At 40.7% G+C, this 13412-nt stretch overlaps 1 protein-coding gene across 1 annotated transcript in view; it reads left to right on the top strand.

Annotated features, from left to right (window-relative positions):
* Positions 1-13412, top strand: part of pank4 (pantothenate kinase 4 (inactive)) — a 58959-nt gene that overhangs the window by 13656 nt on the left and 31891 nt on the right. Inside the window, exons 2-6 of the mRNA XM_043675421.1 lie at positions 2655-2836; positions 3040-3121; positions 6430-6530; positions 7969-7974; positions 9670-9825. Coding sequence (XP_043531356.1) covers positions 2655-2836; positions 3040-3121; positions 6430-6530; positions 7969-7974; positions 9670-9825 — 527 coding nt within the window. The remainder of the gene's footprint in view (positions 1-2654; positions 2837-3039; positions 3122-6429; positions 6531-7968; positions 7975-9669; positions 9826-13412) is intronic.

The following is a 13412-nucleotide window of genomic DNA, read 5'->3' on the forward strand; positions in this document are numbered from 1 at the left end:
GGTTTGTCATTTTTATAACTGACCTGGATGAGGGTATAGAGGATGGGTTAGTAAATTTGTGGATGACACTAAGGTTGGTAGAGTTGTGGATAATGCTGAAGGATATTGCAGGTTACAGAGGGTCATAAGTAAGCTGCAGAGCTGGGCTGAGAGGTGGCAAATAGAGTTTAATGCGGAAAAGTGTGAGGTGATTCACTTTTTAGAAGGAGTAACAGGAATACAGAGTACTGGGCTAATAGTAAGATTTTTGGTAGTGTGGATGAGCAGAGATGTCTGTGTCCATGTGCATAGATCCTTGAAAGTTGCCACCCAGGTTGATAGGGTTGTTAAGAAGGTGTACAGTGTGTTAGCTTTTATTGGTAAAGGCATTGCGTTTCGGAGCCATAAGGTCATGCTGCAGCAGTACAAAACTTGGAGTATTACCTACAGTTCTGGTCGCTGCATGATAGGAAGTATGTGGAAACATTGAAAGGGTGCAGAGGCGATTTACCAGGAACTAATGGAGGGAAGTTCTAATGAAGAAAGGCTGAGGGCTGAGGCTGTTTTCGCTAGAGAGAAGAAGGTGGAGAAGTGACTTAATAGAGACATACAAGATGATCAGAGGGTTAGATAGGGTGGACATTGAGAGCCTTTCTTGTCGGATGGTGATGGCTAGCACGAGGGTGCATAGCTTTAAATTGAGGAGTGATAGATATAGGACAGATTTCAGAGGTAGTTTATTTACTCAGAGTAGTAGAACACACTGCCTGCAACAGTAGCAAATTGCCAACGTTAAGGGCATTTAAATGGTCATTGGATAGACGTGGATGAAAGTGGAATAGTGTAGGTTAGATGGGCTCCAGATTGATTTCACTGGTCAGCGCAACATCGAGGGCCAAAGGGCCTGTACTGTGCTGTAATGTTCAATGTTCTATGATCTTGATAATGAGCTGCCTTCTTGACCCTCTGTAGTCTTTTGGTATTAGTAGATGCATATTTCGTTTGGGAGGGAGTTCCAGGATGTTGATCCAGTTATAATGAAGGAATGCTTCCATCTCAATGGCTTGGAGAGGAACTTGCAGATGGTGGAATTCCCTTGTTTTTCCAGATGTTTGTGTTTGTGGCTCAGATGCTGTCTGAAGAGCCTTGGTGAGTGTCTGCAGTGCATCATGTAGGTGGTACACACTATTGATCCTGAGCATCAGTAATGGAGAGAGTGAATGTTTATGGATGTGATGCCAATCCAGCAGACTACTTTTTAACTGGATATTGTCAGGCTGCTTGAGTGTTGTTGGGGCTGCACTCATCAAGGCAAGTGGAAAGTATTCTATCACAATTCTGACTTATGCTTTATAAGTAGACTGGCTTTGGGAGTCATGAAGTGAGTTACTTGCTGCAGGATTCTTAGCTTCTGACCACTGTTGTTGCCACAGTGTTAATATGGCTCAGTTCATTTTCTGGTTAATGGTAGCCCCAGGATATTGCTAGTTGGGGATTCAGTGACAATGGTGCCATTGTATATCAAAGGCAATAGTTAGATTCTCTCTTGTTCAAAATGATCATTGCTTGTCATTTGTGTGGCATGAATGTTACTTGCTACTTGTGAACCTAAATCTGGAAATTGTCCAGATCTTGTTGCATTTGGACATGGACTGCTTCTGTATCTGAAGAATCATGAATTGTGCTGTAAATTGTGCATACATCAATGAGCATCCCATTTCTGACCTTGTGTTTAAGGGAAGGTCATTGATGAAACAGCTGACGATGGTTGCCCTGAAGAGTTATAGAACTGTTGTGGTACAGTAGTAATGTCTCTGTATCTGAGTCAGAGAAAACCCTAGTTCAAGTCCCGCTTGCTCCAGAGGTGTGTAGTAACACCTGTCAGAAGGTTTAGAAAATATTTACCTTAAGGAGCTCCTGCAGGGATGCCTGGAGCTAAGATGACTAACCTTCAACAGTAATAATCATCTTCCTTTAGCTTCGTACAATCCTACAGTACAGAAGAGGCCTTTGGCCCATCAAATCTGTACTGCCAAAGCTATATTGGATTTACACTAGTCTCACTGTCCAACACTACATAGCCTTGAATGTTGGGAGTATTTAGTGCTCATTCATCTAAGTAAATTTTCAAGGTTGTGAGATTATCCACCTCAACTACCTTCCCACGTACTGCATTTTGGAACCCCACCTCCCTTTGGGTGAAAAATACCTTTCCTCAAATCCCTTCTGATCATCCTGTCTTTCGGTGTAAAATTATGTTTCCTGTTGTTGACTCTTTGACTTTCTATTCACCCTGTTCAGATCCTCATAACCTTGTGCACTCCTGGCAGGTCCTCCCCTCAGTCATTAACTCTATTTTTGTTAGGAATCCTTGATTCTGCACTTGGTCAAATGCTGCCTTGATGTCAAAAGCAGTCACACTTACCACACCTCACATCACAAGACTGTGTCATTCTGCTTCATGTGGTTAGTAAATAGAGTTAATTGAGATTCTGGAACTTTGCAAGTGGTTAGTGACACCTGGTAATGTGAATCCCACAGTTACCTCTCAGTTTTTCTTTCTCTTGATTGTGCTGTCTCACCCTCTTCTTTCTTCCCCTTCACCTCCCCACCCCACACAAAAAAAGACTTTACAATTCATTAGATGTCTCTACTGTGTTTTTTTTTGTATCTAGAGTTCACCAAAGAGGATATGGCCAAGAGTTTACTGCACATGATCAGCAATGACATTGGCCAGCTGGCCTGCTTGTATGCCAAGCTTCACAACCTCAGCCGAGTATACTTTGGTGGTTTCTTTATCCGCGGCCACCCTGTTACCATGCACACCATTACCTACAGTATCAACTACTTTACAAAGGTAACAATTTAGGGATTGATGGGGGAAGTGGGGGGGTAGATGATTGGCAAGTGATTTGCTAGAGGGTATGGGGTACTGTGTTCTATTGGATCTTTGATGGAGGTATCTAAACTATTTGGCATGAATCTAGATGTCCTAACAGTGTAGTAACAAATATGCAATTGATTAGTTTACCATTTATTTTTATCTTGCTTGATTGTTAGGGTGAAGTTCAGGCACTCTTTTTAAGACATGAAGGATACCTTGGTGCCATTGGGGCTTTTCTAAAGGGAGCAGAAGAGGACAGTAAGTGCCTGTTTTCAATGTACTACTCTTTTAGTTGAGGTAAAATCTGGAATTCTACACTCATCCCTCTGTTGTAGTTAAATCATAAGAACAGCAACAAACAATTCCATTCCTTGAATTTGTTCTGTCATGTAATTAAATTGGGACTGATTTCTGTTTAAAGTTAATTTACCCAGCTTGCTTTTGTAACTCTTAATACCATTACCTGACAAAAGACTTTCACTTCCTTCCTAGCCTAAGCAACCTATTAGCAATTTTCTGTTCGCTTCATGTGAAGAATTGCTTCTTGGCATCCAACCTGAGTGGCCCTGCTCTAATTTAAGGCAATGCCACCTTGTCTGAGCTGCTCCTACCAGACGAAATATTTTCCCTCCTACCTTATTGAGAATTGGTTAATTGACAGAAAGTAGACAGTAGGAACAAATGGATCATTCACTGAGTGGCAAGCTGTTCCAGGTGTTTTCTTATTCACTAGTAGAACATGGATACCGCTGGCTGACCAGCATTTAGTGCTTTTATCTAGTTGCCATTTAGAAGAAGGTACTGAACTGCTTTCTTGAAATGTTGCAGTCCATGTGCTGTAGGGAAACCCACAATGCCCTTAGGAGGAGAATTCGTAGATTTTGACCCAGCAATAGTGAAGGAACAGTAATATATTTCCAAGTCTGAATGGTGAGTGGCTTGGAGGGAAACTTGCAGATGGTAGTGTTCCCATGTATCTGCTGCCCTTGAAATTCGAGATGCAAGTGGTTGTGGGTTTGGCAGGAGCTGTCTAGGGATCTTTGGTAAGTTTCTGTGGTGCATCTTGTAGGAAGTACACACTGTTGCTACTGAGTGTCAGTGGTGGATGGAGTGGATCCTTGTAGATATGCTGCCAGTCAAGTGGGCTGCTTTGTCCTGGATCATGTCAAGCTTCCTGATTGTTGTTGGAGCTGCACTCATCCAGGCAAGTGGGGAATATTCCATCACACTCCTGACTTATGCATTGTAGATGATGGACAGGCTTTGGGGTGTCAGGAAATGAGTTATTCTCCATAGTATTCCTACCCTTTAACCTGCCCTTGTAACCATTGAATTTATATGGTGGTCCAGTTGATTTTCAAGTCGGTGGAAACCCCCAGGATGTTTGATCATGGTGGATTCAATGATAGGCAACACCACCAAATGGCATGGGATAGTGGTTAGAATGTCTTTTATGGCATTTGTGTCGCTCGATTGTTACTTGCCATTTGTCAGCCCAAACCTGGATAGTGACCAGATCTTGTTGCGTTTGAACATGGATTTGCTTCAGTATCTGAGGAGTCCTGAATGGTGCTGAATATTATGCAGTCATCAGTGATCATCCCTACTTCTGAACTTCTGCAACAGTCAGTGCTAGATTTCCAATTTTGCAACCCATATAAATAATTTTTTGCAGGAACCAAAATCTCCAAATTTGCTGATGACTCCAAACTGGGTGGGAATGTAAGTGTTGAAAAAGATGCAAGGCCATTGAAGGAGAAATGAACAGGCTGAATTAATGGGTTTAAATGTGTCAGATTATATCTAATGTGAATATGTGTGAGGTTTTTCTCTGTGATAGAAAAGAAACAAAAGGTCGATTTTTTTTAAATGATGAGGGGTTGGAAAATGTAGGTGTCCAAAGGGCTCTGGGTGTCCTTGTCCATAAGTCAATAAAAGCTAACATGCAGGTAAAACAAATTAGAAAGTCAACTGATATGTTAGCATTCATTTCAAACTGATTTCAAACTGTTCCGCTGTAACGCACACTTCTTCAATGCGAATTGGCTATAATGTGATTGAAGAATTTAGTCCATTATTTGTAGAACACAAACTTTCCTTACCCATGATTCTATAACGTGATTCCGGTCCCATTGGTTTAAATGGTGCTGCTGTTCTGCGATTTTCTTATAACGCGGAATTGCACAGGAATATCATGTTATATCAGAACAGAGCGTACCTAAATAGAGGCATCTTCCTACTATTGTATAGACCCTTGGTGAGACCGCATCTGGAACATTGTATATAGTTTTGGTCTCCTTATCTAAGGAAGGGTCAAAAAGTATGGCACTGGAAAAGCACAGTTGGTCAGACAGCATCTGAGGAACAGGAGAATCGATATTTCGAACATAAGCTCTTCATCGGGATAAACGTCAATTTTCCTGCTCCTCAGATGCTGCCTGACCTGCTGTACTTTTCCAGCACCACAGTTTTCAACTCTGATCTCCAGCACTTGCAGTCATCACTTTCTCCTTACAGAAAGAAGGATATATTTGAATAGAGGAAATTCAATGGAGTCTCACCAGATTAATCCTTAGCTTGGCAGGATTGTGAAGGAAACTAGATTTGTATTCTCTAGAGTTTTAAAGAATGAGAGGTTGTCTCATTGAAACAAATAAAAATCTTACAGAGTGGGTCAAGGTGGATGTGAGTACAATGTTTCCCCTAGCTGGTGACCCTAGAGTTGGGGTACGTAACCTTAGGTTATGAAGTATGCTGAATAAGACTGTGTTGAGGAAGAATTTCTTCGCTCTGGATGTTCAGTCTTTGGAATTCACAACTCCAGTGGGTTGTGAAGGCTCAGTCATTGAGCATGTTCATTACAACAATCAATAAGTTCACGGATACTAATAATATTAAGGTACAGAGAAACCTCGATCATCTGAATGGCAATTATCCGAATTTCAGATTATCCGGACAAGATCTCAAGGTCCCGATGCTTGGGTGAACTATGTTATCCGAACATTCGATTATCCGAACAAAATATTCCCCGCCCGTGTAGCTCAGATAATCAAAGTTCCTCTGTACATAAAGAGAATGCAAAAAAGTGGCATTGATTTAGAAGTTACACCATAATTGCTTGAATGACAGGGTAAGCCTGATGGGCTGAATGGCCTACCTCTGTTTCTATCAGCACTGTGACTTTGTTTGTACATCTATAAGCACCTCATTTGCAGCACCCATGTGTTGCTGCGTTCAAAGGAATACAAGCCTGGGTTTGACACCTGCTCTTATAATTTAGCTTTGATTGATAACAAAATGAATTTGTTGATTGGCTGCAAATCATTAGTAGTATCCTTGCTTTCTGAATCAGCAGTTCATTGGGTCAAACCAGGCAGCAAGACCTTGAACATGTAATTGAGACTGATACTACAGGCAGTAGTGGAAGAGGTTCCTAAAGTGCGTATTAGTTGATAGGAAACCTTTCTCAATTCACTGTCGTTCCTCCAAATTTTTCTCCTTTCCCAGAATTTCAACCATTTTGCTCCTAAGTTGCACACTTTCAACCCTATCATCTTATTTTTCAGATCCGAACCAGTATAGCTGGGGAGAGAACTATGCTGGCAGTTCAGGCTTAATGAACAGTTCTCCTGATGTGCATCCATTACAGCGAACACGAAGTGGAACGGTATGCATATGTAATGAGAATCATGTATTCTTTGAACCAAGTGAGTTATATAAAATCTAGTACATTCAAAACATTTAGCTAGAGCAGTGAACAAATACCAGCATGACCTTTTTAAGTAGTTCCAGTTTAAGTAGACAGTGTTGCTGTAGAAGCAGGGAGTTAAGTTAGCATTTGGTGTTCTTGTCTAGCGTAACAAAACAAATCATGGCTGGCATTTCAAAGTTTGTGCTATTTGTTTCAAACGATTTGCAAAAAACCTTGTTTATAATGCTTTCTAATGTAGCACTTTGTGGGAGAGATATTGAACACTCAGCTTGTATTGTACAAATGCTAACTGGAGGGTTATCCTGATCCTGGAGAGGTGCAGGACTCTCCTTTCACAGGAAAGCCTCGTTCCATCGAGTTCTGGTTTGTATTGCATTTGGCCGAGACCCTGGATTCTGGCTACCTTTACAGCACAGTAGTAAGGAACAGTGTAAATGAGCCTTAAAACTTCCATGAATTTGGCTTGGTTATGCATACACTAATGCACAGGCTATTACAGTAGTTTGATTTGTTCTGCAAATCTTTATTTCCTGGAAGTTTTCTTTTTAATCCCACGATGCCATGAAGGGAATGAAAAAGGCCCTGTTCCTGAAACCAGCAGATGACTCTTCAATGTCTGCCCCCTCCCTAACTCCCTCATCTCACCACCCCCACATATTGCACCATGTTTTGAAAATTCACTATTTATTCCAGAAGATTCTGAAACATCCTTGTTTATAGTGGTTTTTGAAACTTCATGCTAATATTTACTTTAATGTAAACATGTATAGAATGTTTGAAACTCAGATATTAGTCTGTACAAAGGTTCTTTCCAGTACTACTTTTGCATCTCCAAAATCAATTGAGGAACTCTAGTCAATAATTGTCATTGAAATTTGCTTTTGCATAAACTGTCTATGCTACTTTGAGCCTGTCTTGTATGAAACCATGGTACCTTCACATCAGATTGTGTTCCAGGTAGCTACTATTTGTTACAGGATATGTCAAGTCACATGGTCTATATATGAGAATATTGGTTTCCTGACAGAATATTGTCCATGTTTAAGTTTTTTGTTAGGCTATCATTGACCGACACTTGACTGCTGTTAAAGTAGGAAGGCTTTTGTGTTTTGAATTAGGGTGATAAAAAACCTGTTAAAGCCTTGAGATATTTTTAGTTGCAGAGTATTGTCCACTTCATTCCCTGTAATGTCAAGCAATAAGATTTATGATACTTGAAGCGTTGTGGTGATGTGCAGAGAAGGAGGCATTTCTTCTCTTCAGTGGTTGAGATCTAGCTTGCATGAAATTGTGGGGGGTATTTTCTTATTTGGCTTATTTTGCACTTTTAAGTTCTAACCTGCATCTTTCATTCCTTCCTGGTTTCTTCCACCTTATGTTACTCCTGCTACAGTTTTCAGTAAGTGACCATTTTCATTTCTTTCCCTTTGCTTTGTTGCGTTACCTTTTCAGTGTAATTCTCATCCTGTTGAAAGAAGGAGCAGAAAAGAATTGGCAAATACCTTGAACAGTTGGCATTGCAGGTTGAATGGCCATGCATGCTGTTACCTTGCTTTCCCTTTCTCTCTAGTGCAGGATAGAAAGGAGTGCATTTGATTACAACCACTCCACTGTTTACATATCCTTGGGAGGGTTGAGAGAAATCCCAGCTGGATAAATTCCTACAAAACCTGTCCGTATTCCACGCTGTATTTTTGCATCAGTTCGAATTACTCTAACAGGCATGCTGAATTTTACCCCATAATTTTTATTTTAGTATTTCCAGAAGTGTGAGTTGGAAGTATATTGATAGCACTTGTAAACAAATAATAAAATGAAATACAGTTATTTCAGTGCCTTGTGGTAAAAAGCAAGAAATGGAAGGACTTGCAAGGACAGTGCTGCCATGATTAAAAAGCCTCCAAAGTGTTTGGGTTACGGGGCCACCTATGCTGGCTCGTGTTTATAGTTTTAATTGTGATCGAATCGTAGACATATAGAACTCTTTTAAAATGTTGACTGTCTCCATCAAATGCCCCTTCTCTTTTAGCCTTTGCTGCTCTAAAGAGAATAACTTGGGTTTCTCTTGTCTCTCCATATAACTGAAGTCTTTAATCCTGAAGTAATGTTGCATCCTGTAAAGGTTTTCTACATCCTTGCAAAAGTTTTGATATCCTTCCTGAAGTGTGGTGCCCAGAATAAAATCATTACATGGAAGAGCAGAAGTAGGCCATTCAGCCCATTCAGTCTGTTCCTCCGTTCAGTGAGATCTTGGTTATCTGAGAATTTGGCCACTGTACTCAAGTAGGGCCTAGCCAAGGGTTCCTTTCCTTTTTACCAACCTCTGAATTTGTTGCACCAGCAAGATGCACCTCCTGTGTTCCTGTACATTGTACCACTTAATTTATACTGATTCTTGCTCTTCATATCAAAATGAAACATGCCACATTTTTCTCTTGGTTAAATTTGACCTGCCATGTGTCTGCAGATTTCACCAGTTGTCTATGACCTTCTGAAGCCTGTTAACTATCCTCATGGTTTACAACATGTTTTGCATTATCTGCAAACTTAGTCTACAACTTTTCCACATTTGCATTAATGACCTGGACTTAGATGAAAAAGAACAGTGCTCTTAATACCAATGCCTGTAGCACACCACCACACATTTCCCTTCAGCCTCTCAAATGATTATTCATCACTCTGCATTCTGTCCTTCAGCTAAGTTTATATACACACAACTGATGTCCAAAAGTCATAAGCTTCATCAGCCATTCCTCCATGATCCATTAATTGCATTGTTAAATTAAAGAATTCTGTTGAATTAATCAAAGGAATGTCATTTTGTTTTAACAAGTTCATGCTGGGTTTCATTTATTAATACATTATACCAAGCTGCAATGAATTTTGACCTGATAAATGACTAGGTAGCAGAAAACGAAAGAAACTTTGCCAGATAAACATCAACAGCCAATGAGAGTTCCAGTAAGTGACAATTTGGCAGTGTGTATGCTCACTCTACCAATATTTGTACATTTTTGAGGTATTACAAAAGATGTCTAATGAGAAATAAACATGTTACTTCATGCAGTAAATTCAAGGTTTGGTTCTTTGGTAGTTTGACATGTTGGAGATGGACAGACTGGAACGGCAGCTAGTGAACCTTCCACTCCTCCTTGACGCCTCTTCATATGTCCCAGATACAGTTGATCTCACAGAAGATGCAATGGCAAGGGAGTATTGGCTGAGCTGCTTCGAGGATGCTTTAGATGGTGTAAGTATTTTGTTTAAATAGAATTTATATTTGACCCACCTCATCTGTGCTGGTATTTGTTCTTTACGAGTGCCTTGACATTTTACTTCTTCCTTTAACCCAATCAAAGCTATTTCTGGTTCTTCGTGTGCTTCACCTTAAATGTAGCTGTGCTGTTTACCTTAACTTCTGGGTGAAGCTGCTGTGTGATCTCCTTTGTAGTTATCTGGAAATATTGATTTATGCCCCCTCCTACCTCTTGATTTATTTTAATTAAACCGCACTTCCCTATTTTGCCTAGGATGTTCCTTCCTGTTCGGGTTCATTTCCACAGGCGTTGACTGCTTAGTATAAGCAGAGAGTGTGGTGCTGGAAAAGCACAGCAGGTCAGGCAGCATCAGACGAGCAGGAGAATCGACCAGTAGGAATGAAGGGCTTATGTCCTGATGAAGGGCTTATGCCCGAAATGTTGAATCCCCTCACCTCCGATGCTGCCTGACCTGCTGTGCTTTTCTAACACCCACACTTGACCCTGATCTGCATCTGCAGTCCTCGCTTTCTTCCAGCTTAGTATAAGCAGGCGTTTGCCTTGTGGAGTATTCAAAAAGAAGTGTTGGGCTGTTTTATCATGTTTACCAAACTGAAGTATGATCTTAAATTCTGTTGAGATCCATGCTGCACTTGCAAGAAGCTTTCCTGGGTAATAGTCAGTGACAGAAATCCTGACTTTTTCCATTTCCTATGGCATTGGTCTTCAGCAAGTCGCACCAACTGTAATCACTTAAATAAGGAATTGAGGCTGGCAATGTCAGTATAGGTTTCTATTGTTTGGTGCACGCACCCACTGAGCTACTCAATTTTAAGTTTTAATGGTAAATTTGGATATTGCTGCTGTTCCGTTGTCAGTTCCCTTGGTGGATAGGACTTGTATCTCCAAGTCATTAGATTGCAGTTTAACTTCCACGTCATCAATTTGAACACATAATCTAGGTTGACTCATTAGTGCAATATTGAGGGTTATCTGCTCTGTCAGAGATACTATCTTTACGATAAGATGTTTAAACCAAAGCCTCTCCACTGGTCCTTAAAAGTCTGGTGGTACATTGCAAATGAATGTAGGTTAGATTTCCTCAGAATTCTGGCCAAACTTTGTTCCTCAATGAAAATCTAAAATCTGGTTATTTGGTCATTTAATCAATTGCTGTTCATGGGATAACTTGTAATCTATGAATAAAACTTTCTAGTTAATTTCTGGTAAATAAAACCTCCATATTCTGTCTTCAAAATGGTGACAGACACACATTGTAGTCAGTTCCTCTTCCCTCACCATCCTATACACATTGAGCTACTGCTTGTCTACCATACACAATGAAGCATTTGGAAGGTTCTTAGTTTCAGTCCTTGTGTCATATTAGTACATTGCAATTACAGGTGACCATCAATAGCTTAGGCCAGTGCTCCCAAGCTATCATTTGGAGAGAATTTATATTCTTCTTCTATTTTAAATTTGAACTCAGCATTCTTTTGAAACAAGAGGTCTGAAAGGCTTGGTCCTTTATAGTTTGGATGGATGCCAAAGACATGCCTGAGGTCTGTCCAATTTTTTGAAAACTTTACAGATCCTTTACCAAGGGCGATGTAGCTACCAAATGTAATCAGTACCTTTGCTGATTCCCCGATTAACTGCTTTATAAATGTTTCATCACTAGTTTTAGTTGAATAAAAATATTTTTATTACTGTTTTATAATGCTTTGTCGCTATTTTATGTCTGAGCTTTATACTTTTATCTGGTTCACAAGCTAGAGGTTCGGCATTCTAAAATTATTTTGAAATCCAAAAATGACTAGGACTTGTGTTTGGATTTGAGAGCTTACAGTCACCAGATTTGTTGCAACATATTTTTGTATGAGCCATAGTGCAGTTGTCATGCTTTTTATATGCTTTGCCACTTTTATTCTGTAAAATAACATATTGCTGAATAAGCCATTATGAAAGTGATAAATCTTGAATTCCAGATGTACAAAATCTGAGTACATTTGAAGTTGGATCATTTGGGTTAATATAACACTTAAATGTAGTAAAATGGCAAGATGCTTCATATGAGAGTTTAATCATGGAAAAAGTTTGAAACCAAGTAACTTGCATACTGGGTTGCTAATCGTTTGTTAAAGTAGTAAGTTTAAGGAGCAACTTAAACATGGGCAGAGAGAGTGGCACATAGGTTTAGAGAGAGAATTTCAGGTCCTGGGGAAGATTTCAGTAACTCCAAAGTAATTTGAAGTAAAATCCAAGGCTCTGTAGAACCAATAAAAGTCATTGCCTTATCTCGACTAGTACTGCCAACTTGAGATTACCTGCTCATTTGTGTCATTCACTACATTCAAGTTGGCTGCCATGTTGGTCTATATATGAAGTGTCTACACATCAAAAGTAATTTAATTGATCATGAAGCAATTTGGATATTTGGATTGTATGATAATGCGCAATATAAATTCTTTATTTGTATCTCTCATGCGCTCTCTCACTCTCCTGGTATGTTGTACTATGACACCTGTGTCGAGAATGTAGTGCTGGAAAAGCACAGCAGGTCAGGCAGCATCCGAGGAGCAGGAGAATCGACATTTTGGGCAGAAGCCCTTCATCAGGAATGAGGCTGTACAGCCTGTTAAAAGCTGTTAAATCACTGGCGTCTTCCAGTTCTCGCGAGAGGATAATTGACCTGCTTCATTGCCTCCTTTCCCTTGATGCCTTGGGGATCTCAGATATAGATGCCTTGCGGATCTCAGATATGGATGGCGCTGGTCCTCCGCTTTTCTATTGGATGATGAGAGGAGAGTGAAGTGGAGGACCCGAGCTGTCCATATCTGAGAACCCCAAGGCATCAAGGAGAAAAGAGGCCATGGAGCAGGTCAGTTATCCTTTCATGAGAACTGGAAGAAGTCAGTGATTTAACAATTTTCAACAGACTATACAGCCTCATTCCTGATGAAGGGCTTCGGCCCAAAACGTCAACTCTCCTGCTCCTCGGATGCTGCCTGACTGCTGTGTGTTTCCAGCATCCCACATTCAAATCTGATCAAAGTTTGTGCGAAGATTTGTAGCTCGGGTGCTCGTTGTTGTGGTTCTGTTCGCAAAACGTCAACTCTCCTGCTCCTCGGATGCTGCCTGACTGCTGTGTGTTTCCAGCATCCCACATTCAAATCTGATCAAAGTTTGTGCGAAGATTTGTAGCTCGGGTGCTCGTTGTTGTGGTTCTGTTCGCCGAGCTGGAAGTTTTTGTTGCAAACGTTTCGTCCCCTGGCTAGGCGATATCATCAGTGCTTGGGAGCCTCCTGCGAAGCGCTTCTTTGATGTTTCCTCCGGTGTTTATAGTGGTCTGTCCCTGCCGCTTCCGGTTGTCAGTTTCAGCTGTCCGCTGTAGTGGTTGGTATATTCCATCAACAACTCCATCAACTCCATCAACAAACACATCGACCTGGACCCAATATACCAACCACTACAGCGGACAGCTGAAACTGACAACCAGAAGCGGCAGGGACAGACCACTATAAACACAGGAGGAAACATCAAAGAAGCGCTTCGCAGCAGGCTCCCAAGCACTGATGAT

This window comes from Chiloscyllium plagiosum, chromosome 34 (genome assembly GCF_004010195.1).
Source record: "Chiloscyllium plagiosum isolate BGI_BamShark_2017 chromosome 34, ASM401019v2, whole genome shotgun sequence".
Taxonomy (NCBI): Eukaryota; Metazoa; Chordata; class Chondrichthyes; order Orectolobiformes; family Hemiscylliidae; genus Chiloscyllium; species Chiloscyllium plagiosum.